Below are 27,931 nucleotides of genomic sequence, written 5' to 3' on the forward strand. Positions count from 1 at the left end.
TTAAATTTAGTGAGACAGTTGCAGCAAGGATCATGTCTGCATTACTGCTCCCCCATAACGCTTCACTCTTGGCCTTAGGAGATGCAGCTCCAGAGATGACTGACATGATTGTCATATGTTTTTCTTACAGGTTGAGTCCAGATGTGATGTACCGCTGATGACTATCATATGTAGGAGGAGGGGCAGAAGTCTGTCTCTTCTGTCCTGTCCTAACTATCTTTTGCCTTTATAGTGCAGTGCAATTCATTCTCCTGCCTCTAGTACTCTGCAAGTGGTTCACCAGAAACAATATGTCAGAGGGTCATAATCATTTCACTGTCTTGCTGCTCTTGGTGAAACAGCTATGGGCATGAACATCTGCTCCGGTGTAGGCAAGGTCAGAAATGGATTTAATAGTTTGTTTCTCTCTTCTTCCCCCTTATTCTTCCCAAAGAGTTCTTACAGAAGTGAGGGATCACATCTGTATTGTTTTCAAACATACTCTGTCTCTATGCTACAATACAAATGTGTTCCACTTGCCCTAGAACTTTTAGAGGAGTCACAGTTAAGCCCTTAACTAAGCTTTCAGTGATGCCATTTTTCCAAGAACCTATACTATTCTCCATAGTTGCATGGTGCATTCAAATCTTGTAGGGTTCTGCTTTCTTGTGGCATTGCATAGGGGCTCTCAAAGCTTTATAATGCACAGAAGCATAACCTTTTTGCACCATATTTTATGTCCCATTAAAAATACAGCAAATTCGACAGCATCTGCCTTAAAACAGCGCGAGTTTTACTTTTCTTTGGGTATAAATAAATGTTGTTTAAGTGTTAGTGACCTTCTCCCCTGAAGATTCTACAGATGACAGGTATGGCATCTCAGGTTCATAGTTTCTATGGTGGGAAGGGACAGTTATGTTCATCTTGTCTAATCCCCATGCAGCACAGACCTTAGAACTCCCTCCCCAACCCTCCATTCAAAATAATTCTTAGAGCCAGTATTTTAGGAAAATATCCAGTCTTAATTTAAAAATTGTCAGTTTTAAAAGGAATCCACCATGACCCTGGTTAAATTTTTCCAAAGATTAATTACCCTCACTGTTAAAAATTTACATCTTATTTCCTAGCCGGAATGTGTCTAGCTTCTTTTTACAATGAAGCTAGTTTTTAATGCATTTAACATGTGCCATGTTAATTTTGTATCATTCTGGTTTTGTAATCAACATCAGCTTTATTACTTATATCGGGTTAGTTTGACAGGATCTATTTTCCATAAACCCATGTTGATTTGCATTAATTACATTTCCCTCTTTTAGTTTTTTATTAATGAAATCCTGTGTCAGCCACTACAGTATCTTGCCAGGGATTAATGTCAGGATGACAGGCCTATAATTACTCGGGGTCACTCCATTTACCAGTTTTTAAAAATGATACGACATTAGCTCCTTTTCAGTTTTCTGGAATTTCCCCGGGACACTAACATTTATTGGAAAATCAGTGTTGACGGTCAAACATCTCCTTCACTTATAGCCAAGAGTTTTAAAATAGGTGGGTATCGGAACCTGCTTATTTAAAACAGTCTGACCACAATATCTTTTGTTCAATATCATTTAAAGATACCAGTAGAATGGAAAGCATATAATAACACTATGATCAGACAATATTGCCTGTTTTTTCACCCAAGTACAGACCCGAAATATTTATTAAGCCCATCTATCTTTTCTTTAGCATTGAGAATATTACTATTTCCATTTAGTATGAGCTGATACAATTGTCCGGATTATTTTGGTTCCTAAATTATTTTAAAATTCCTAATTTCCGATTTGTAGTCATTAGTATCAAATTTTGTTTTATATTACATCTGCTTTCACTTATTCTCTAAATCAGTGTTTCTCAAAGTGGTCCGTGGACCTACTCTGAGAAGGCCATTAACTGGCTACTCCCATTTGTTTATTTACCAGCTCTGCAACCATGGAGCCTTGTGGCTCCCATTAGCTGCAGTTCACCTTTTGCAGCCAAGGGGAGCCGCGGAAAGCTGAGTGCTGTTTCCCACGGCTCCCCTTGGTTGTAAATGGTGAACTGCAGCCAATGGGAGCCACAGGGCTCTGTGACTGCAGAGCCGGTAAATAAACAAAGCGGCCAGTTAGCAGCTTTCTCAGAGTGGGTCTGCAGACCACTTTAAGAAACACTGCTCTAAATCATGTGGTGGTGGTCATTTTTAACCAGCGCAGTCTTCTTCCTAGGTTGTGGCATTTTGGTCATCTAGTAGATGTTCTTAAATTATTCCAAAATACCTTTCACATTTTTCTGATTAAATTCTTCCTCTCAGGTGGTTTGTTCATAGTTGTTTTCATCTTTATGAAATTGGCCCTGATGATAAAGCACCAGATGAGTTGTTGTCTGTTTATAGGACTGAGTGCAAAGAGAGAGTTGGGGCATAAACGGCAGCCACTAAAGACCACTGTGATAGAAAAGCCCGTTGGTATACGACACATCACACATACCATAACTTGTCCTACAACTCTGTTTATAAGCTATGAAAGTGACCTCATTTGAGGCCTGATTGACCTAGTTCATGGGAGCTGAAATCAGGTCTATAGAAAAGGGAATGAAAATTCATCTCTAGATTACTTGAGGTGCCTGAAAAATTGATACCATTATATTTCAAAGACTAAAGCTATGTCTACTGTTTAAAAGCTATAGTCTGTCTTCCCCACTATGGCTGAGGTTTCTAGACAACAATTTCCAACTAAAAACATCTGTGCACTTCTCCATTACAGCTGCTTCTGCACCTTTAAAATGCCTACATTTACACTATTTTTGTTGTTAGTCATAGGAACTTGCTGTATCCTAAGTCTCACTAGTCTTTCTGCACAATAGTCGTTATTCTTCTCCTTAATGGACAAAACCACTGAGCTGTGATTCAGGATTTAAATAGTCAAATGGGAAGTGAACATAAATTGAATGTGTGCTTTGACCACGGATGTGTGTTTCTCAACTGTCAACCATTTAAAAATAACTAAAACCTCCTAATGTATTTTCAGTGTAGTTACAATATAAACTGTACTATTTATATGTTTTTTAAAAGACAAAGATTGCAGATATTTATCAAGAGGATTTTCAAAAGCACTCAGGGATGGCTTAGCTCTGCTCTCATTGAACTCAACTAAATTCCTGTTATTTCAGTGGGACAGAGTTACATCATCGCTGAGCACTTGTGATAATGTCACCCTGGAAGTTTTGAATTTAATGAATCTGCATCCTTCCCATGCCTTCAGCCATCACTTAAGACCTGAACATGACTCTGCCATTCCTGTATCTATCCTGTGCTACTCTTTGCACATTCTCACTGTTGTGCATTTATTTAAGTTTTCCTTCTATTAGTACTGTTCAATGGAGGGATTTTTCAGTCAGTTTGTTTTTCATGTTTTTCTAGCTTCCCAGTTAGAGATGTTTGTAATGGCAGTGGCTCTGGCTTCATCCATTTTACGTGTCCCAGATATTTCCATTTTTTTTTTTTTGCTGGATAACTTTTGAGATAAGAAATTGTTGGACTCTGATAAATCTCAGGCATTTGTTTTATTTTTTTTCTATGTAATACCTAGTATTTTCCTGAGGCGTTTGCATTCACAGGCATTTGGATATCTGTCTGTACCTTTTGTGGATTTCCCAGTGTTCATATTCATATTTAAGCCAGAAATAGAATTAAAGATTCCTAGTTTAGTCTTTAGGTTGCAGATTTTTTTTGTTTAAGATGTTGCTGGCGAATCTTGTTTAAGGTGCCAATTTGTGACATTATTTTCCTTTTCTAAATCCTCTTTGGTTTGCTTGTTCCTGCAAATGTATGTGAACTGATTCACCTGTTGTAATCCTTGCCTCTTAATGTAATGTTTGAGTTGGATGTGTCTGAGGTTCTTGTTACATTTGTTTTTTTCATAACTGATTATTAATCGTTTCTTTCTTGTGATGCTAAACTTTTGATCTTTGCTTGGATTTCGCTTGAGCTGTCCCTTAGAAGAGCTATGATGACAGCAAACATTAGGTCTTCCAGTGTACTACTCTTGAGCCACGCAATGTCTGTGTTGTACCATCTACACTATTTTTCTTATAAAGTCAATGGTAATGCCAGCAGTTAAAGTGAAATGTACATACAGGAAGGCCCTGCTTTACTATGGCCCAGTTTACGACCCCTTGCAGTTATGACCTTTTCCATAAGTGGGGAAGGGGCCGAAATCCACCGACTTACGTCCTCGGCCCCTCATTTACGACGGCATATGACACCTATCGTAAATGCAGGCTCGAGTTGCAACGCCCCCAACTTGCAACACTATCCCCGGAGCTGATCACATCACAAGTCAGGGGCAGCCTGTACTGTACCCTGATACCAGGTTTTGAAGATGTTAACCATTTTTGTTGGCATATCATAACGCTTACAGTTGTTCCAGACTGAATTGTGATGGTGGCTGTCAAATACTTTCTTAAAATCTTTTAAAGTTTCGATGCTTGGTTTTGCCATTCACTGTTGTCTCCAGTGATTATTCATAGGGTGAAAATGTGGCTGAGACAAGGTCTTCCAGGTCAGAATCCAGCCTGATATTCCATTAGCTTTGCCTTACCTATTTCTTTTATTCTGCATAAGCTGATACTGCAGAAAACTTGTCAAGGTATGTGATGCCTTGCCAATTACTGCAGTTGCTTAGATAACCTTTCTTTGGTATTTTGACTATACTGCCATTTTGTATTGTTCTGGAAACTTCCTGGTCCTCTACTGTTTTGAAATATTCAGTATTTTTATTGATAGTCTCATCATTACAAGTTTTGAACATTTCCCTGGTGAGTTGGTCTTTACCTGTCGGCTTTCCCAGGTTTTAACCTTTTAACTGTATCTTTCTCTCCTTGTTGGTGATGTGAAATGCTACAGTGTCTAGTTCTGGCTGTTTGATGTTTTTGTCAATATCAATAATTCTTTATGGTCTTGGCTTGGCTATCATCTCTTCCGAGTGCTCTGCCTATGACTGTGTTCTTTTTCTGTTGTTAAGGTCTTTGTTTACCTTAATAAGCTCTCCAGATGGTGTAAACTTGCCAGTCAGAATCTTGTTGAGTTTGTGATGTGTTACTTTCAGCAACTAGTGTCTCTTTCAGCAACTGCTTCAGCATCTTCAGCGTGTATTTCCTCCATGTTGCTCTGTGCTGCTTTATCGTGTGTTTTTGGCTGCTGCTTTTTCTGAAGGTGTTTTTCAGGACTGATGTTTTGCTTTGGCTTGTTTCCTTTCTTGCTCACGTTTCCATGGATTCTCATGTATTCAGACATTAGCTTTGCTGTCTGGAAATAAACTACAGGCATTGCGACATCTATTATACTACCATACAGAAAGAACCCATGACGTGTCAGTTAACGTCTTGTGATGGTTTTAAGGCGTATAACATCTGACGTGGGTTTCTCAGTTCAATTCAAAATTTGCTGATGTGATGTCCTGTCTGTTAGACATTAGCTGTAAGTTTTCTTGGTGTTCTTGGTTTTGTTTGTCTGAAGTGTGATCTTCAGTCTTGTGGCATACAACCTTGGGGAGTCTGGTTATATGAATATCTCTGTGTGTGAATAGTGTCTCATCAATTGAGCCCTGATACCAGGCGCAATTTTGCCAGTCTGGCTCCATTGTCATTTGGGGTCCCAAGGTCATGTTTGCCCCATTGCTTTCTTACTCTGTTGTTGTCATCCCCAACCTTGGCATTGCTAAGCAGATGTCATGTTTGACAATGTGGTCAGTCAGAGTTTGGGGATGGTTATGGAATTGATCTTAGATCTTGTCACCATGGTTGTCTGGTGACACGTAATGTTTATTTTGTAATTTTCATGTTATAGCTGGAAGCTATAGGAAATGTTTCTGCTTTCCTTACTACATAGAGGTTGAACCTCCAAAATCTGAGACACTCTGGTTTGGTGACATCCGTGGTCCAGCAGGACCATGCATGTTGCTGGATCAGAGAACTGTGGACCTGGAAGTGCAAACTGGCTGGGAGCCCTGTCCTCGGGGATTCCCAGCGAAGCATGGCAGAAGTGAGGCACCTGGATTCCTGGCCAGGCTGGGGAGAAGTGGGTCCACAGCAGCTGGGGAGCTCCATCCCCAGGGAGCATCAGTGGTTCAGAGCCTAAGTCCAAGCCTCCAATGGCCTGAGGTAAATAGGATGAGGTTTAATAAGGACAAATGCAAAGTACTCCACTTGGGAAGGAACAATCAGTCTCACACATACAGAATGGAAAGCAACTGTCTAGGAAGGAGTACTGCAGAAAAGGATCTAGGGGTCATCGTGGACCACAAGCTAAATATGAGTCAACAGTGTGATGCTATTGCAAAAAAAGCAAAATGATTCTGGGATACATTAACAGATGTGTTGTGAGCAAGACACAAAGTCATTCTTCTGCTCAACTCTGCACTGATTAGGCCTCAGCTGGAGTATTGTGTCCAGTTCTGGGCACCACATTCCAAGAAAGATGTGGTGAAATTGGAAATGGTCCAGAGAAGAGCAATAAGAGTGATTAAAGGTCTAGAGAACATGACCTATGAAGGAAGACTGAAAGAATTGGGCTTGTTTAGTTTGGAAAAGAGAAGATTTAGAGAGGACATGATAGCAGTTTTCAATTATCTAAAAGGGTGTCACAAGGAGGAGGGAGACAAATTGTTCTCCTTGGCTTCTGAGGATAGGACAAGAAGCAATGGGCTTCAATTGCAGTAAGGGAGGTTTAGGTTGGACATTAGGAAAAACTTCCTATCTGTCAGGGTGGTCAAACACTGGAATAAGTTGCCTAGGGAGGTCGTGGAATCTCCATCTCTGGAGATATTTAAGAGTAGGTTAGATAAATGTCTATCGGGGATGATGTAGACAGTATTTGGCCCTGCCATGAGGGCAGGAGACTGGACTCGATGACCTTTCGAGGTCTCTTCCAGTTCTAGTGTTCTATGATTAAGCCCTGCAGGCGGGATCCCAAAACGGTTCCTCCCCTGTGCCATAAAGAAAACATGGGAACCTTTTGTGTTGGACATAAATTAATATTATTTTACTTTATTTAAAATGAAGTTTGATAAAGTAATGTGAGAAAGTTAAAGTGCTTTGTCTGTTTAAATTCATTTAAATAATTTAATAATTAAATAAATAATTTAAATTAATATTTCCTTTCTTACTAGTAAAATAAAACTGTTCTCCCCGGCTGCAGCATTAGCAAAAAATAGCTTGTGTCTAATTATGTAATTAATGATGAGTTTTCTATTAGCAACTAGTGGTCCATGGAAGGCTTTGCGTTGAGCTAGGTAGGCCATGGGCCCAAAAGTTTGAGAACCACTGTGTTAGGGAGATGGGAGAGCACTGTGTTGGTGAGGGATGGGTGGGCGGGGCTGGTGTTGTGGAAATTGTAACCCCCACCGGCAAGGAGTGGCCCTGGCCTGGGCCCAGCCCCGCTGGCCAGAAGCCCTGTCCACACTCATCTGGCACTGGCCTCACCGAGCAGATAGAGCAGCAGCAGGTGGAGGTAGCCGAGAAAGCGGGGGGCTATGGTGGCCATACTGCCCACCATGATCCCAAAAGGTGATGTCTATAAAACCTTTATTACTGTGTACATTTTTAGTATGTTACAACAAAATCATTTTACCAATCACTGTTTCCACTCCAATTTTCATTAACGTCTTTTATGCATACTCATTGCATGACTATTTTGAACTCCTTTATATTTAAAAAATTGTGGTCCACATTTATAAAAAAAGCACCCCGCACAGAAATTCCTGCATACGGGCCTGAATGAGGAATGTTTTCTAATCTTGTAATCATTCTCGTGGCTCTTCTCTGAACCATCTCCATTTAATCAAGCATTCTCCTTGAATAGTGAACACCAGCACTGCACACACTATTCCAACAGCAGCTGCGCTAGCACCAAACACAGTAAAAGAACCTCTCTGTTCCTGGTTGAACAGATGTTTTATGTGTCCCAGGACCATGCTAGCCCTTTTGGCCATAGTGTCACACTGATAGCTCGTGTTCAGATGATTGAAAAAAAATGCTGGGGTCGTGGTGGACAAAGTCACTGCTTTCCATAATAGCCTCTACCCTATACGTATGGGGTTCAATCTTTGTTCCTAGATGTATACAGTTACATTGAGCTGGATTAAAACATATGTTGTTTGCTTGTACCTTACTTACCAAATTATCTAGATTGCTCTATATCAGTGACCTGTCCTCTATTATTCATCTCCCATATTTTGTCTCATCAGCAAACTTATCAGTGATTTTCTTTTTCTTGAGTCATCAATTAAAAATACTAAATAGTGCAGGCCCAAGGACTGATCCCTGCAGGATCCCACTAGAAACTCACCTGCTCAATGATGATTCCTCTTTTATAATGACACTGTTGTTCAAACCAGTTACTGTACTGGTTAGAATTTATAACAGCCTTGAACCAGACTGGAATTTATGGATTCAAAAGGCTGCATCAGCTGAGCATAGCCTACATGAATCTGAGTCGCTTGGCTGATGGATCTTATGGATTCTTCAAGTTGTGCCAGCAGAGTTTATAAATTCTTTGAATCTGAGTGATTGGATTTCTTTCAAACTTTGTTAAATCAGCGGTGCTCCAATGAAATTTCTAAATGTACTAGAAACAGTCTTTGCCAAAGTGCAAAACATACAGTGGGACCCTACCAGTATATATGCATAAGTTTATTATTTGTCATAGATCTTGTTCAAAACTATTGAATAAAATAAATTTGATGTTTTTCAGACTTCTAGATCTCTGAATGTCTGATCAGCCTGAAATTGTCCTTTAAAAGTTTCCATCTAGTAAGAGATCACAATGGTGAAATCAGCTCAGACCCAATAAATTGCAGGATTAGGGCCTCTTATGTAATCATTACTGTACTCACTGATGACAGAGTCTGCTCCTGCTCCTACTGAAGTCAATAGAGTTTGTTTGTTGAGTTTGTTGATATGTTCAGCCCCTCATCTCTTGTACTACACATTCTAAACCGTTATAAATACTAAATAGTTATTGCCTTCTAGATGGTGGGAAGACACAAAGGAAGAGGTCTCTGTGTGAGCATTTGTTTGCAATTGCAGAGTTAATATTCACAATTACATTAAAATGAAAAAGATTTAAGAGCAATAATTTTGAAGTTTAAATTATTAATGCACTTCAAAGAAGTATATATCAGAGCAGGTTAGCACTTTCAATGCAGCACTAATGATGGGACTGAATGCATAAGTGGAAGCAAATAGAATCCAGAGTGACATAAAATAGCTAAATTTGAAAATGTATGTTTAGGTAATGTTTTGGGAGGGTGGGGGTAGAGGTTCATCTGTAGTTCATGGAGTACTTAGTGGTCTCCAGAGAGGTGAGTGTGAGTGGTCACACTGTACTGTATCTTCTTTGTTTCCAGCTGCTAACTGTCAGTCCCCGTAATACACGAGGTTCGAAGGGATGCCGGAAAGGATGAGACCACAACTGGGGGTTTTAAAAAGCACAAACTGATTTTATTTTGATGGTGCCAGACAATCATCAGAACAAAAATTGAACAGATTGCCAGACAACACAAAACAATTCCCTGAGGCTTTTCTAAATCACAATAATTCCCAATAACTGCCCAGGGGTTAGGAACAGATGAATTAACACTGGTATTGTCCATAGGGCTGATTATTTACACAACTTTATACAAGGAAACAGTAAAAACCCTAAACCACAACTATATATAAACAAACTTAGTAACTTTTTAACCACTGTCACTTGACAAGCAATAAGGACAACTAAAAAATCAATTAGGATAGGGATGATGGCGGCGGCGGGGGGGGGGGGGGGTTATACCAGTTCTGGAGACAGCAGGAACACAAGTACCGGTCACATGCTCATAAACTGTCTCCACTCGGGTCGACCAACTCGGAGTACGCTAAGTAAGACTCGAGAGCGGGGGGTGCAAGGCGTCTGGGTGATCAGGCCAGGCGTTCACTCAATGCAAATCCCTCGTGAGAGAGGGGCTGCCTGCCTGTTTTATTGCCTGTGAACTTATCACCCCATAGGTTGGTTTTTGCTGCAGTGGTGGAGTAGCAGGCCTGAGCACAAGTCAGCCCATTGGCTGATCTTTCACTGCAATGGGTGGAGCGAGCAGGGGAAGATTATTAATTTACATGCCCTTATATGGAAAACACTCCACCTCACAGACAGAGCCCCCTATACCAGCCTTAGAGGTATTACAGGCTATGGCTCCCTGCGATGGGCAGCCATTTCTGATGTTCTGTCTCAGACACTAACTTACATTAAAAGAAGCTAAAAATAAACTTAATACATTGTGTGCTACCACTGGGTGGTTGGTGTGTGTTTTGAATGGAAGGTGGTCTGCATGATTATAAATGGTAGGAAAGGAGATGTGGTGTTCCATATGAAAATATCAGACCTCTGTCCTAAAAGCAAAAGATTGTATGATTTTTGGGGCAGGGACCTTGTTCTAAGTTGTACAGAACCTAACACAATGGGGCCTTGTTGGATGGGATTCTAGTGTGCTATTATAATGCAAATAATGAATTAAAATGTGCTGACAATAGGATAATAAAGAAAGCAAGCAGATGCTTTCTCCAGGGAAAGGAAGAGGTGGAGTCACATTTTTGTCCTTCATTTTTATTTTATATTCTTCAGCAATCTGTGGAGAATGCCTGCTTTCTTACTGTACAAAAATGATTGCTTATTGAATATGGAAACTTAGATTGTTTTAGCTAAAAGCAAACTCATTTTAGTCATTCCAATGATAAACATCCTTGAATCTTAAAATAAGAGAAAAGTAATTTTAATAATGATTTGCTTTCCAGCACTGGTACTAGTAGGTGTTTATGCTGTTGAAGGTGCTATCAAAGATAGCCTTAAAAGATAGGTTCTGTCTAACTTGAGCTTGCACTTAAACGTGATAAGGTAATGAAAGAATTGTTGCATCTTTTTCAGCAGTGAAAGGAGTAGACTAATTTCTATACAAATAGATCTTGGCAAGTTTTTCTTTTATTTCATTGGCAATCAGTTACCATGGTACCTCTAGCAAGATAACGTAGCTGGGGGAGAAGGATGGAAGGAGGATATTGATGCCATCATTAAGTCCTTTCATGGTTTTCCAATATAAACCATTTAAATTTCCTTTACAAGAGAACTTTCTAGGAACTGTATGAAAATAAAGATCTATGACAGCTGTTAGAAGGATGGAAATGTTTAAAAGTCTTTGTAGATACAGGGCTTTGTCCATACCTGTTCTAGCAGTTCCACATTTCTCTGAAAACCAGCACTATTCAAGTGTTTCAGACTGGCAGCTTGTCACTTCAAGACAATAATTTAAATCCTCAGTGCTAGTCAAAGCTGTCAAGTTAATAACAGCATACTATATAAATAAGCTGGGGAACTTACTCTAGATTATTAGTACGGGAAGCTTTCACACACAGAATTGATGTTTATCACTGTAGATTATTCTAAAAGCTATGCATATTCCAAGGAGACACAACAGTTTTCTAGCCATCTGAGTTACCCAGGTGTAAAACTTAGATAACAAAATTGCAACCCTTGCAGAAGAAAAGTAAGTAATTATGCCTCATCATCCATTTGAGGAAGCTAATACATAATACCAACCCTATGATTGGTCTTCACTTGCCAATGAAATAAACACATCAGCATTATCCAATTGTTAGGAAATGGCAAATACTGTATTTAGTTTAAAATTAGGTGGGTTACTAAGTGACAAAAGTTAGTTGTTACATGAGTAAAAACATAGTCCAGACACTTGCGTTAGTGCACACTGGTATATTTGCAAAAGAGCATCATAGGATTTTTCATAGCTACAAATAGTTGTGCTTTGGGTTTCGCATCTCATTCCAAAACAGAACAGTTCTGGCAGCATAATTCTGGGCCCTCATTCAGTTCTTACTCAGATGGGAGAGTGCCACCTTAAAATACCAACCCCACTTTGCAGCCTTTGAGGATTTTTTTGAGGTCTCCAATTACTGACCTACACAGCCCTGCTTAGCTTGTGGGACCTAACAGGCGATAAAGCCACAGGCCATGGAGAGAGGGAGGGAAAGGTGCCAGGGAATTTGAAATTTCATTTTTTATTTTTTTAAGATTCAGTGTTCAGATTAAAACTCCGATAAAACATAAGCACTCTGGGTAGTAATGTCTATCATCTAGATAAAATACTGATTTCTGAAAGTAGGAATTTTTGCGTATGTGAAACTATAGTTATGATATTAAAACAAATTACATATTTGTTACTTATGTTTAATGATATTAAACATTATCTAGGAGTTTTCACTCTGGCATTTAGGACTAATTTGTTCATTTTGCTGTTCATTAACATTCACATGAGAAATTATTCTCATACTGGGTTCTGTTTCCTTTTTTTCTCTAAATCTTTATAATTAAGACTCAACAGACAATATATTCAAGCCAGAAGCATGCAGTTACAATAAGGATGCAATAGTTCTCTGGTTAAGTGCCATAAACATGTAATTCCTTTTCTTCTTCTTTTGAGAAAATAGTTCTTATTTTTTATTTATATCAAGTAGTCTTATCCACTTATAGTAGAGTTTTGATTTCTCAATTGCTAAAGAGACAATGCAAAAACAAATCTGTGAGGTTTCTTGTTGGGCATGGCTAGGGTTGCCAGGTGTCCGGTATTCTACCATACAGTCCTGTTTTTGGGCCCTTTGTCCGGTAAAAAAATCCAGAAAATACTGGACATGTGGAATGTCCGGTATTTCCTGGATTTCTGGCTGGGCGCTGGACGGAAGTCTGGCGGGGGCTGTGGGAGTGGCTGGGAGGTGGGGCGCGATCGGTGCTGGGAGCCCTGGCTGTGTCTGACGCCTTGGGGAGGAGGAGGAGAAGCCTTGTCCCTGCTCCTGAGCACGAGGTGGAGCCGCAGCCGGACTCACTCGCTCTTCTCCGGACTGAGCGTGGGACTGACAGCACCTTGGGATCTGCAGGTACCTGGGTCAGTCCCACTCCCCACTTCCCCCGACCCTTCCCGACCAGCTCTGCTGCCCCCGACCCTCTCCCGGCCACCCCTGCTTCCTGCTGGCTGGTACTCTTCCTCCCGATCTCCCCTGGCCCGCCTCGCTGCCTCCGACCCCCTCCCCATCTCCCCCTGCCTGCTAGCCCCGCCCTCTGGGCCTCCCCATCTCCCCGTACCAGCCGCGCTGCCCCTGCCCCTCTCCCCCCCCCCCCCCGGCCAGCCCCACTCCCCTCCCGGCCAGTCCTTCTCTTCCCTTCCCCCCCCATCAAGTGTGTCTGGTATTTTTTCTAAACCTACCTGGTAACCCTAGGGGTGGCAGTAGGGAAGGAAGAAGTTTATTTTGTTCTTCAGATTGAACCTCTCTCATCTGGCACTCTTTAGTCTGGTAATATTGGTGGTCTAGCAAGATTTTAGTTAACTGGATAGCCACTTGTCAAGTTTTCCACAGTCCTATAAAGTTTGTTTACAACCACTAATTCTGGTTCTCAGTGTTCTGTGCTGTTGTTTAGCTCTAATTTATCCCTAAGCATTTTATAACATCCCAGTAAGCAGTGGAAGTGTTGGTAATGCTGCTAAACCAGAGGCGAGGAACCTTTTATGTGTCGGGGGCCAATGTAATTTAATCCTAACTATTATGTCCAATGTAAATGTTGTGAGAGACACCGGGTATGTAGGGTAACCCTCACTGAAAATGCCAGGATCAAGGCAGGCTGCAAAAGGGGAGCAGATTTTCCTCAAACTGGTGGCTCACACTTATGTTACTCTCCAACTAGTCATGAACTGTGTTCCCGATCCATCACACTGGTTATTAGGAGGCTGAAAAAAAAATCATACAGCCCCCTTTATTGCATTCCAATTCTCCAGCTCCTAATTAGCACTTGGGTAATGTGAGGAGTTACTAAAAAACAAAACAAAACAAAAACCCTTTTCAAAATGTTCTTCTAAACCCCAAATGGCCAGCCACGTTGTCAGGTCACTCTTACTTTGGATCTTACCCAGACTACTACTGTGCCAGCCAATCTTTGAGTGTCTAAAACTAAAGGTTTATTATAAAAGAAAAGGACAAGAAGAGAGTTGTTAAATGGCAAAGTAATCAGATACATAAAGACACTTCAAAGTCCGTATATTAGGTTTTCAGCTGCATTAGTTAGTGTGTTGGCTTGAGAGTCCATCTGGAACACATCCAAAGCTTGGATGGGTCATTCTTCAGAGCTTTAAGCCATGTCTGCACAACAAGATAAGGTCAAATTTATTAAGGTTGATTTCTTGCCACCCAGTTTTATAACATTGAAAGTCCATGTCCCCACGTGCACAAGAATTCAGCATAGTTAGAAGTAGCGCGTCCCCCAATAGGGAGAATGCCATAAACTTTGAGCGTGATGCACTGTGGGTAGCTATCCCACAGTGCCTGTGCCACTTTGCATTCTGAGTTATGCTCCTGGTGCATTCTGGGACCAAAACTGTGCAGCAGGTGGTTCTGGGTTCATATTGTCAGCGTCCCATAATGCACGTGTCTATTCCCTCTCCTCTTGCTTGTGATCAATGGGAAGTAGTCTTTTTGTGCCCTTTTTTACCCTGGTTACCTGTGCAGATGTCATAGCACCACAAGCATGACCCCTCTCATGGATCCTATTGTGCATCAAAGCATTGTGATGTTGACGTATACCTTGGTGCACCTAATGGTGCAGTATTTCAAGAGCCACTAGAAAAAGGATGAGGAGGTATTTCAGTCTCAGGGTGCCATAGGCACGCTGTACAGGAAAGCCCTTGCATTGAGCTAATTGGAACCACAGCCAATATTTAATCCTTTGGAAACAGTGGAACGCCAGTTCTGGTGCCGTGAGACATGGGCAGACTGGTGGGACTGCATAGTGCTGCAGGTATGGGACAATCAACACTGGCTGCAAAACTTCAGAATGTGCAAGGCCACTGTTATGGAACTTCGCAAATGGCTTTCCCCTGCCCTGAAGCGCAGGGACACCTGAATGAGACCTGTTCTGACAGGGGAGAAGCACATGGGCAATTGCCCTGTGGAAGCTTGCTTATCTGAGTCGCAGTCAAGCTTGTTTGTTTCTGTTGTGGGGTCCTATACCGTTCCTGTTTATACTTGCCTTGTTTGCCTTGTTTACTGTTAATAATCCTTGTTATCTTACCTTATCCATTGTCCTAGTCCTTGGGGAAGGCCTAATAGCTCCCAGCGATAGACGTGGGTTTGGGGATGGGCCTGGCAGCCAGCTTAGTTTAAAATCATTAGTTTTCTGGCTAGCACTTACCTGTCCATGACTTACTTACACTAAAAATACCTGAGATTAATTCTGAGGGTGAGAGTGGGGAGGCACATTGGAGGCATGTGAGAGCTTTTGCAGGGGATTGGGGGGGAGGATATCTTGGGCTCGCAGATCATGGCTGCTCCTCCCCTCCCCCAGCTGGGGACCAACTGTCTACTGGAGGCATGGGAGAGCCTTTGCTGGAGGGATGTGTGGGAATAGTACAAGCTACCAGGACCCTGGACTACAGCTGCTCCAGCCCAGCCTGGGATCACTGGCAGGGCTGATGTTACACTGACTGGGAACCACGGCTGAAACCAAATTCTGAGCCCATCAACAGGGGCTCAAGCTTCAGCTTCAGCCCTGGGTTATGGGACTCAGGCAACAGTTCTCCTGCCCAGAGACGAATCGCTTGTGCTTGGGCCCTCCTGCCTGGGGTCATGGGGCTCAGGTGGGCTCGGGCTTCAGTTCTAATTCCTGGGGACATGTAGTAATTTTTGTTGTTAGAATGAGGTCATGGTGCAATAAAGTTTGAAACCCCCGACATAAGTAATTAACACACATTCTAAGGGGCCATTCAAGGTAAAGTGATCCTGTCAGAACCTCTGCAGTTGTAGGCGGAGGCTAATGCATTATGGATTGTTGCAATAAGCCAAAAACTCAGTGTTTTTCTTATGGCCGTGATTTTTAGTGTTTAGCAAAGATATGAATTTAACCTCCAGGCTTGTCCTTAGTGTAATGCAGGTTTCGTTTGAAGATGGGAACTGAGAGATTAAATGAAGAGTGGTCACTTTGTGAACAGTACAGGTTATATGGTGTTATTGTGTGTTGTTATTTTTCTTTGAGAGTTCATTCAAGATCATAGAGATTGTCTGCTTTCCCCCACATAGTTGTTATTAAGACATTTAAAACACAGGATGAGGTGCACTCATATTTGTGATAAGCATGTGTAGGGTCTACGGCTCTTGAAAAATATGCTGGGGTGGGCAATCCTTATAGCAGTGGATATGTGTTTGCGGGTTTTATACCTATTCTTCTGCCACAGTCTGGTGCCACTTCGAATTGGTATGTTATGGTTTTTGATAATGAACTTGATGAGGTTGGTGGATAGTTTGACGGCCAGAACAAGAGCTTTGAGAAAGATTTCTTTCTGGATGTGGCCCCTATCGAGTACCTGGATATCATGGAAGAAACCCAAAACAACTATGCAAACAAACAACCCAAAATAAAATAACATGCTAAAGGCAGCCATCCAACACAAAACTGAAAGTATAACCAACTATGACTCCACAATCCACAGAACTTCACCACCAGAATAAGCTATGGCACCAGGACCCACTACATGTATACTACACATCATCATAACGTCATCAGTTTACCCAGAGTGCCTCTTACTGGAGCTGAATTATTTCTGTTCCCCAAGGGATTGAACTTCAGCCCCAGTTCTGAACCTGATGCCATAATAACATGTTGAGAACTAGAAGAATTATTTTGTCAGCTCCACCACAAGAATTCTTACACAGCAATGATGACATAATGCTTTTTTTCTTGTGCCTTTCAATGATCTGACTGGATACCCCACAGTAGATAAAACCGCTCTTGATCATTACATTGATTCAGGAAACAACCTGACTGTGAAATATTGAGCAAATATGGCACACACCACAATCTCTCCACCACTGTCAGAACAGCTATACAATCCATGAAATCCAACTACCAGATAGAGATCAAACCAGCAAACAAAAAGGGGTGCCATCATAATTCTCAACTGTGATGAATCCATCAGTGAGAACATCTGACACCTCTCTAACACCAACTATTACAGAGAATTCAAGATTCCCCACAAAAATTCAAGGTTATCAAATCTTTCCTCAAACAACTCCAAGAGAAATCCACAACCTTATTCCCCAGAAACCTATCCCTGGGATCTTCTACAAGCTTCTTAAGACACACACACCAGGGAACTCAAGCATGCATACCTATTATATCTGGCCTTGATATTTTTACTGAAAGAATATCAGGACTCCAGAGCCATCCTCAAGCCACTCACCACACAAAGGATCAACTTCCTCTAGGACACAACAGATTTACTCCATAAATGTCACAACATTAATAGCCTCCCTCAGATTACCATCCTTGCCACAATGGATGTTTCTTTCTTATACACCAACATGTCTCTCAGTGACTGCATCGCTGCCTGCCTCATATACCTACAAGACAACAGACACACCTCAGATTCACTCCAAGTGTATCATCAAACTCCTCCATTTCATCCTCAGCCATAACAATTTTACATCTACATTCAATTTGTCCACGGAAATAGCCATGGGTATTAGGGTGTCCCTACAAAATGCCAGACATTTCATGGGCCACATTGAGGAGGAATTTCTGAACAAATGCACCATGGAACCAATTATATACCTGAGATACGTTCATGATATTTTCATCCTCTGGACAGATAACCTCATAGATATTCCCACCACCATCCGTTCATCAAATTGTCTCTACAACATTTTAGCGCAAACATGAACTTCCTGGACACCACAAACAGCTTCCCACAGAAAACTGTATACAAGAAACACACATATCACCATATCTGCCTTCAGAGATTCAGTAAACCACATCAAACACACCAAAAAGTCTCCTATTTACTGCTAGGCCCTCAGATACTACTGAATATACTCAAAGAAAAAGGTCCAGGATGCACAACTTAACACACTTAAAACTGCCTCCAACAAGAATGCTGTTGTACTGCAAACAACTTCAAAAAGCATTCTGATATTCAGTATTTCAAATAGGAGCTGAATTTTTTTCTCTGTTATGCTCTGAGTCATGAGGCTGCTGGGAGTTAGAATGCAATAAAAGTAAATAGACTGCTTCTAGTGGAAGGAAAAAGGAGACCTATTTCACTGATGTCTGATCCTTCTGCAGAACTTTGTGGGAGTGGATATTATCCAGCATCTCTCAGGATTGAGGTCTGCATGGAGGAAACTGAAAGAATTATATGAAAATTCACATGTGTAGTACATTCCCCACTCTATCTCACCTGTTGTATCCTGATATCTGTGTAATAAGCTGTTATGTTCAATTGACTAGAGCCTGCTGCTCTTGATTCAGCAAGTATCTATACATATGTGTAAATTCATTTCTGTGCAGCAAAGCACTTAAATCCACTTATAAATCTTATTGAAGTCAGTGAGATTAAGCATATTTAAGTGCTTTGCTGAAACAGAACCTTGGTCTCTGACTCAAATCCCCTGTGTTGCACCCATTATGAAAGATCAAAAATCATTTGGCAAATACCTCTGTCATCAATTGCTCAGATTTGCCTCTAACTCTTTGGGCATGTCTACACAGCAAACCAACCCCCCCGGCCAGACTGGCCTGTGCTCACAATGCTCAGGCTGCAGAGCTGTTTTGTTGCTGTGTAGACTTCTAGGCTTGGACTGGAGCTTGACCTCTGAGGCCCTTGCACCCTATATGTCCAGACTCCAGCCTGAGTCCAGAAGTCTATATAGCCGTGAAACTGCCTGAGCTCCAGGGGCCCAAGTCAGCTAGCACAGGCCAGCTTGTGGGCTTTTCTTTGCTTAGTAGAAACATCCTTTGAAGGTTGGGGAATGGCAAAAATACTGATTGTTTGCAAAAGAAGCAGTCCAAAACACTGCATGGCTTCTCATGCAGCATTCAACAAAAACAACTGGCTGGGTTTTATTTTCCATATACAACTTTGCAAATTTGTAGCTGCTGCCAGAAGGATGATGAATGTGAGCTACCCATGCAAGACAACAGAGATAATGCCTGCTGAAGGCAAGCAACATTGAATATACGCTCGGAGTAAAGCAGTGTGTGGGAGAAGCATTTGTTACATAGTGAATATCTGAGTGAAATTGTATGTCATGTGTCTTTAGGTTCTCAACAGGAGATGTGTAGAAGCAGCAGTGATGACAGGCCTCGCACTGAACTGCAGCATCAACAAGAAGTCCTTGTTTGACAGAAAACACTATTTCTATGCAGATCTGCCTGTAAGTATGCATTATGCTTGGTCCCTCTATAGCTATAAAGAAGGATGAGTCTGGAGTGGGGTTTGGGGTAGCAAAGAGATGGCTTTTTATGTTTTCAATCTGTGGTCTGCCCAAACTAACAGAATGCTGCGCTATGCCCTGATGAATAGATAGCTGTACCCTGGTGCTCACTGATTGGATATGATTGCCCTGATTGTTGAATCCTTGCTTGGCTTCACGATTCCAGTGGGCTTTTGTAATTGAATTGGGAGCTGGAGCTGCTGTGCCTGTATTTTCTCAATTCCTAGCATTAGCACTAATTGTCTGTTAGGGTAAAAGCAAACCAATCTGATAATAGCCCCTCTTCTAAAATGAATGTGTAACAAACACATTACTACAGTATAAACCTCATAGCATCTGGCTTTTTTGTTTGTTTTTGCTACTATAAATATCACATTTGCTTTTCAAACCTTATAATCTTTGAGAGGATCTTGAACGAATTTACTGCACCTGACAAAGGCACATTTAGTAGGTTTGGATTCTGTGGATTGCTTTGTATTTGGAATAAACTGTCTTTGGAAGTGAGCTGCACTTCACTGCATTTGACATAGTGAAGTAGGAATATTGAAATGAGTTGAGAGTCTGTTTTTTCCTTCTTAACAGCAGACAGCAGAGTTCAAGGATCTTATTTTTATTTTAACTAACTCACAGTTCTAACTTTACAATTGGTTTAATATGCTTTTCCCTCCATTTATTTGTTCTGTATGGTGTTGAACATAAAAGTGGCCTGTAAAGGGGAAAACGATGGATTTGCTTTCACTTTGCTCTTTTTGAATAAAAAAGACTTGAATACTTTGTCTTGCTTGTGTTTTACCAAAGAAAATTTGGAAATATCAAATCTTATATTCCCAGTTTTTATTGGAGATGTCCTTGCAGGTCCACAGAATTATAGTGGACGAAGTATGTCGACAAGAGATAGATCAGTATGTACAGCTGTTGAAACTATAATACTTTTTTTTTTTTGCTCCAAAGTGCATGTTCAGTCTTTTGAGATTTTTTTCTTCAGAACATAAAATACAGAATTCCATTTCCCCCCTCATTTGATGCCCTTGAAAGAAAGATATTATGGTTAATGCATAGCTAGGACTCAAGAGATCTGGGTTCAATTTCCATCTCTGCTAGAAACATCCTATTTGTCTTTGGGCAAGTTATCTCTGTGCCTCAGTTCCACATCTGTGAAATAAGCATATTGCTTATTTACCTTGCTTGCCTAGGTGTTGTGAGGGTAAAACCAGTCATATTTGTGGGGCACTGGCTCCATAAAGTAAGTTAGGTGTTTAGATGCTTAAGGAGTCTCTTGGACAGACAGGGAGTGACACTGAGACTCTCTCTTTAATCTGGTGGTGAAGGCACCCATGTGAGAGGAGGGAGACCTAGGATCCAGTCCCTTTTCTCCAATTACTATTAAATTTAATTAATTAATTAATTAATGAAACACCTGCAACAGAGGAGGTCGAGGGAGCCTCACAGAATATCCCATATCTCCGAGGTTAGAGCATTCCCTTGAGAGGCAGGAGATTCTCATTCAAATCCTATCTTTCCCTTAAGCAGAGGGAGGAATTATACTTGGGTCTCCCACATCCCAGATTAATGCTCTAACCATTAGGCTAAAAGCTGTAAAGTGGGTGCTGGTGGTGGCTGATTTTTGAATGGGACTTTATCTGGTGGGCAGCCTCTAAGCACGCCTCCCGTACTGCACCCTCCAGGAAAGTCTTCCCTGGATTCATGGATAGTGCTGGGTCCAGTAGGAGTTAGGCATTTGGATGCCTAATATTGAGGCAGCACTGAGCATACCCTGAGGCAGCAGCATAGGTGCCTAGATAACTTTACTTCGGGTACGTCTAGACTACATGCCTCTGTCGCCAGAGGCATGTAGATTAGGCTACCAGGTATAAGAAAATGAAGCGGCGATTTAAATAATCGCCACTTCATTTAAATTTACATGGATGCCACGCTGAGCCAATCAGCTGTGTGTCGGCTCAGCGCGGTAGTCTGGACGCGCGGGTGTCGACATCAAAGGCATTTGTCGACCACCCAGGTATGCCTCCTGGGATGAGGTTTACCTGGGTGGTCGACAAATGCCTTTGATGTCGACACCCGCGCGTCCAGACTACCGCGCTGAGCCGACAAACAGCTGATCGGCTCAGCGCGGCAGCTTTGTAAATTTAAATGAAGCCGCGATTATTTAAATCGCCGCTTCATTTTCCTATACCTGTTAGCCTAATCTACATGCCTCTGGCGACAGAGGCATGTAGTCTAGACGTACCCTTAGAAACCAAGTGCACCTAAGGTTAGGCGGCAATGGAACAGGGTTTGGTGGATTGCCGTGAAGCTTAAAACTGGGACTTAGGTACCTTAGTCTGGGGTTTAAGCGCCTATGTACCTTTGTAGATCTGGACCTTGTATACTGTAGTGATATTGAAGATGTATAAATGCTTAAATAGTTACCTTGGTTGTCTCTACACTCCTAGTTCTGCAATGATCAATAGTCTTCTTTATAAAAACATTAGGGCTACGTCTACACTGGCATGATTTTGCGCAAATACTTGTAATGCAAGAGTTTTTGCGTTAAAAGTATTTGTGCAAGAGAGCGTTTATACTGGTCCAGAACTCATTGTTAGAACGATGCACTTTTGCGCAAAAGGGCGCCTACATTGGTGGGCCGCTTTTGCGCAAAAGCAGAAGCCCGGAACCATTGTGAAGAGGGCAAAAGGGCAGCAGCCCTTTCCGGGGGCTCGAGCTCCTTTGAGACACATGCTTAAAGGGATCTCCTCGGACAGCCATTTCTCTCCTGCTGCATGCTATAGGACCTCTTGCAGGAACTGACAGCCTTAGCAGTTCCATTTGTGGTTGCCCTCTGCCTTTTTGGACACCACTGCCTTGTGCCTTTAGTGCCTTTGGCTGATTTTTGTAGCTCAGCTTCTTTCTTGTGCCATGGAGCTAGGAGGTGGCCATGTGCCTGCTCTGGCCCCTTCCGGCCATTTTGGAGTGCTTACAGCTGCTGCAGTCCTCGTTCAGGACCTCGAGGTGCAGGTTGCTCTGGCCTCCCTCACCAGGGAGGCCATGGCGTCCCTGTGCCATCCCCACCCCAGCGTGGAGAGGCTATTGTGGAGACTGGATACCAGTACCGACTGGTGGGACTGGCTGGTTCTGGGGCAATGGGACGACTAGCAATGGCTCCAGAACTTTCGCATGCGAAAACGGACGTTCCTGGAGCTATGTGCCTGGCTCGCCCCTGCGCTCCAGAGAGCCACCACCCGGCTGCAGGCACCCATCCCGATGGACAAGAGGGTCGCCATCGCACTATGGAAGCTGGCCACCCTAGATAGCTACCGATCGGTGGCACACCAGTTCGGGGTGGGCAGATCAACTGTCGGTGCCGTCGTCATGCAGGTAAGTCCCAGGGGGCGTGGGAGGGGGGGAGAGTGCCCAGGGGCAGGCAAGACTCCAGACTGGGTCACCCAGGGGTTTGGGCCATCCCTCCCTTGCACAGGCCTGCTGGAGGGGGGGTGCCTGTGGGGTGAGGGGGCCCTGGTGCATGTGTGTGTGTGAGGACAGAGGGCATCACGAGGGTGGGGGGGGGGCCCAAGGGAGCGCACACTCACCCTGCTTTATGTTCCCCTGTGTTTCTCTGAACCCTTCTGCAGGTCGTTCATGCCATCAATGACGTCTTGCTCCCAAGAGTCATCCGCCTGCGCGACGTGGAGGCTACGTTGGCCGGCTTCACTGCCCTCAGGTTCCCCAACTGCGGGAGTCCTGGATGCAACCCACATCCCCGTCCATGCCCAGGAGCATCGAGCGGCCCATTTTATAAACAGAAAGGGGTACTTCTTAATTGTACTCCAGGCCCTCATGGACCACCATGGCTGCTTCCTGGACATTTATGCGGGCTGGTCCAGCAGGGCACATGAAGCCCGCATCCTACGCAACTCCGGCCTGTTTGGCAGGCTGGAGGCGGGCACTTACTTCCCCCAGCAGGAATTTCCTGTTGGGGATGTGCCCATGCCCACATGTGTTGTGGGGGATGCGGCCTACCCCCTGCTGCCCTGGCTAATGCGGCCCTACACGAGGCGGCCGGACCACAACCGGGCCCGATTCAACGACCACCTCAACCAGGCCCGCAACCAAGTGGAGTGCACCTTTGAGCATCTGAAAGCCCAGTTCCGTTGTTTGCTCACCTGTCTGGAGATGGGTGAGCGGAATGTCCCGGAGGTAGTGGCAGCGTGCTGTGTGCTCCACAATCTCGTGGAGTGGAGGAGGGAGGCCTTCCTCCCGGCATGGATGGCAGGCGAGGGCCAGGCCTACGAACAGCCCCACACAGCTGCCATCTGCCAGGTGCACCACGATGGGATGCGCATCCAGAGACCCTGACAGACATGTTCTCCCAGGCCCCACAGTTGGGTCGCCTCTGTCTTCCTTTACATCTCCCTCCCTCCCCTTACCTCCCAATAAACAGCAACACAGTTTTTTTTTTTTTAACACAAAGTTGGAACTTTTTATTTACAATGGGGAGAGGGGAGATGTAGGATGGGAGAGGGAGGAGGGTCTTAACTGGGAGGGGGGAGCTACTGCTGGGAGGGGTGGCCCCTGTCACTGCTTCTGCGGGGGTGGACCTGCACATGGGGGTGAGGCCACATTGGGACGGGCAGGAGCAGGAGGGGCCATTGCAGGAGAGGTAGGGGTAGGAGCAAGAGGGGTAGGAGGAGGAGGGGCAGGGGCAGGAGCGGCCATTGCGGGGGCAGGAAGGGCAGGAGCAGGAGAGGTCATTGCGGGAGCAGGAGGCATTGCTATGGGAGGGATGGCGGGTGCATGGGGCAAAGGCCATGCCATAATGAATGGCATGGCCAATGTGCACAGTGAGGGTGGATATGGCATCCACCATGCGCGCACACTGGGCCTGGAAGGGGCCCCAGGCCTCCTGGCGCCACTGCAGGTCCGCCTCCACCCGGCGTGTGATGACTGCTTCCACCCGTTCAGTGGCCTGCATGTGATGCCTAAGGAGCTGGTCCCTCTGCCAGACCCATCGCCTTGGTGGTTGGGCGGCTGGGGGTGCTGCCGCTGCCGCAGGGCTGGAGGGTCCCCCGCTTCTGCTTGGTCCCGCTGCAGGGAACAGAAGAAAGGATGGGTCAGTCAGGCAGCCTGGCCACTGTCCCCACATCCCATGGCCTGCACATAGCAGTGTGGCTTGGGCCCACTCGGTTACCCCCTTTCCGCCCCGTGTTGTATGTTTGCATACAGGACCGCCCCTGGAGTAGGGTCCTCCTCCATGTATTGTAACCACCGGTCTGTGTACTGGCCCCTTAGGGGGTGGGAGGGCGCTTGTGTTGTGTTAACCTGTGGAATTCCCTGCCAGTGGAGGCTGTGAGGCTTTGGGTTAATCAATGGTGTTTGCAAGGGAGTGAGATGAATCCTCACACAGTGCCTGGGAACACATTTGGTAGATGTGGTCTGGGCTCTCAGATCCCCATCACATGGGATGTTTCCTGGACGGAACCAGGAGAGTGACTGGGGAGTGTACCATCCTTGCAGCAAAACTCAGGTGGCCCTAGGGCCAGCCCGAGCACTTCCCCCTCCTGCTAGCCCTCACACACGTAGCACAGGGACATGTGTGGCTGTAGTAGGGACTTCCTTCAGGGCCAGCCAAGGCACCGGGAGCAGGCGAGGGGCTCAGTGGGGGCCACGCTCACGGGCTGTGATGCTGCGGTTTTCCCAGGAGCAGCTGGCTGTGCCTCACAGCCAGGCATGGGACAGTGTGCCGTTTTGTGTGCTGCACCCTTGCGGTGGTGTGGGCTCTGGCCTTGGGCCCTGGCTGGTTCCAGCCGGCATCCACCCTTCCCCCTGGTCCCGCTGGATGTGTGTGAGCAGCACGGTCCCAGGCATGCCCTGCAGCTGCCTGCCACGGCCACATCCCGCTTGGTCACCAGGCTGCATGTGGTTGCACATGCTGCATACTGCTAATTCTACACAGCGTGCAGCTCACGCAGCCTGAGTGACGCGTTTTCCCCTTTCCCCCCTCTGGGCTCCTGGCTCCCTCCCCCCCCCCGCCCTTGTGAGTGCAAAGTGCAACACTCACTGTTGGATCCTTCCCCAGCCTCTGAGGACGTATGGGAGACATCAGGGCTGCCGGAGGGGGCCTCTGCGTGGAGGGTCGCGGTGCTGGCCTCGTCCTCCGACCCGCTGGCAGTCTCTTCTTCCTCCCCCGCCTCGCTGGCCCTGGTGACAGGGGGTGCCTGCAGGTGTCCACAGGGACGGACTGTCCCTGGGGTGGTGCCTGGCCCAGGGTGTGGTGGAGCTGCTGGTAGTGGGGGCAGGTGTCGGCTCCTGGCCCAGACATAGCCCAGGCGCAGCTTTCACCTTAGCCCGGACTTGCTGGATGTCCCTGGTGGGAGAGCGCCTGGGCCGTGCAGTTGAAGATATCTGCATTGTGGCGACAGGAGCGGGTGTCGTGGAGGGCCTTCTCTTCCTCCCAGAGGTCCAGTAGGGCCTCCAGCTCCCCCAGGGATCAGGATGGGGCCCTCCGTTTTCTGCCCCTTGGGGCCTCCTGCGCTGGGGGTGCGGGTGGCTGTTCCCCCCCTGGAGCTGCCATCCTGCTCTGGTGGCTTTTGGGAACGGCAGGAGCCGCGTGGCACAGCTCTCAGCAGAGGCAGCAGAAAGTCTTCTGCCTTGTGGCCTCTGCAGGCTGCGTCTGCCTTTAAAGGGTCTCAGGTTACCAGGAAGTCTAGGAGCTGCCTGCAGGTATGGAGTGTCTAAGCGGCCACTAGGGCTTTTTTCCATTTAGACTGCATTTGTGCAAAATGTCTTGGCTGCCTGTCTACACTGGCCTCTTGTGCAAGAACACTTGCGCAAGAGGGCTTATTCCTGAGTGGGAGCGTCAGAGTATTTGCGCAAGAAGCACTGATTTCGTACATTACAATGTCAGTGTTCTTGCGCAAATACTCACGGCCAGTGTAGACAGGCGGCAAGATTTTGTGCAAAATTTTGCCAATGTAGACACAGCCTAAGTTGACATAAGAACATAAAAACGGCCGTACTGGGTCAGACCAAAGGTCCATCTAGCCCAGTATCCTGTCTACCGACAATGGCCAGCACCAGGTGCCCCAGAGAGGGTGGACCGAAGACAGTGATCAAGCGATTTGTCTCCTGCCATCTCTCTCCAGCCTCTGACAAACAGAGGCCAAGGACACCATTTTATCCCCTGGCTAATAGCCTTTTATGGACCGAACCTCCATGAAATTATCTAGCTTCTCTTTAAACTCTGTTATAGTCCTAGCCTTCACAGCCTCCTCTGGCAAGGAGTTCCACAGGTTGACTACACGCAGTGTGAAGAAGAACTTTCTTTTATTAGTTTTAAACCTGCTACCCATTAATTTCATTTGGTGTCCTCTAGTTCTTCTATTTAGAGAACTAATAAATAACTTTTCTTTATCGGCCCTCTTTACACCACTCATGATTTTATAGACCTCTATCATATCCCCCCTCAGTCTCTCTTTTCTAAACTGAAAAGTCCCAGTCGCTTTAACCTCTCCTCATATGGGACCCGTTCCAAACCCCTAATCATTTTAGTTGCCCTTTTCTGAACCCTTTCCAAGGCCAAAATATCTTTTTTGAGGTGAGGAGACCACATCTGTACACAGTATTCAAGATGTGGGCGTACCATAGTTTTATACAGGGGCAGTAAGATATTCTGGGTCTTATTTTCTATCCCTTTCTTAATAATTCCTAGCATCCTATTTGCCTTTTTGACCGCCGCTGCACACTGTGTGGAAGTTCTCAGAGAACTGTCCACGATAACTCCAAGATCTCTTTCCTGATATGTTGTAGCCAAATTAGCCCCCATCATACTGTACGTATAGTTGGGGTTATTTTTCCCGATGTGCATTACTTTACACTTATCGACATTAAACTTCATTTGCCATTTTGTTGCCCAGTCACTCAGTTTTGGGAGATCTTTTTGAAGTTCTTCACAGTCTGCTTCTGTCTTGACTATCCTAAACAGTTTGGTATTATCTGCAAACTTTACTACCTCACTGCTTACCCCTTTCTCCAGATCATTTATGAATAAGTTGAAAAGGATTGGTCCCAGGACTGATCCTTGGGGTACACCACTAGTTACCCCTCTCCACTCTGAAAATTTACCATTTATTCCTACCCTTTGTTTCTTGTCTTTTAACCAGTTCTCAATCCAAGAAAGGACCTTCCCTCTTATCCCATGGCCATGTAATTTACACAAGAGCCTTTGGTGAGGGACCTTGTCAAAGGCTTTCTGAAAATCCAAGTATACTGTATCTACTGGATCCCCCTTGTCCGCATGTTTGTTAACCCCTTCAAAGAACTCTAACAGATTAGTAAGACAGGATTTCCCTTTACAGAAACCATGTTGACTTTTGTCCAGTAAATTATGTTCTTCTACATGCTTCACAATTTTAGTCTTTACTATTATTTCGACTAATTTTTACATGGTGGTTAAGCCACGGTGACTCTTTTTTAGGTCTCTTACTATGTTTTTTAATTTGGGATATACATTTAAGTTGGGCCTCTATTATGGTGTCTTTAAAAAGTTTCCATGCAGCTTTCAGGGATTTGGCTCTAGTCACTGTGCCTTTTAATT

The 27,931-nt window shown here is 44.5% G+C and overlaps 1 protein-coding gene across 1 annotated transcript in view; it reads left to right on the forward strand.

Annotated features, from left to right (window-relative positions):
- GATB (glutamyl-tRNA amidotransferase subunit B) overlaps window positions 1–27,931 on the forward strand; it is an 83,416-nt gene that overhangs the window by 8,303 nt on the left and 47,182 nt on the right. Inside the window, exon 3 of the mRNA XM_006111591.5 lies at window positions 19,171–19,284. Within this exon, the coding sequence (XP_006111653.3) occupies window positions 19,171–19,284 (114 nt within the window). The remainder of the gene's footprint in view (window positions 1–19,170; window positions 19,285–27,931) is intronic.

Source organism: Pelodiscus sinensis, chromosome 4 (genome assembly GCF_052426305.1).
Source record: "Pelodiscus sinensis isolate ZL-2025 chromosome 4, ASM5242630v1, whole genome shotgun sequence".
Taxonomy (NCBI): Eukaryota; Metazoa; Chordata; order Testudines; family Trionychidae; genus Pelodiscus; species Pelodiscus sinensis.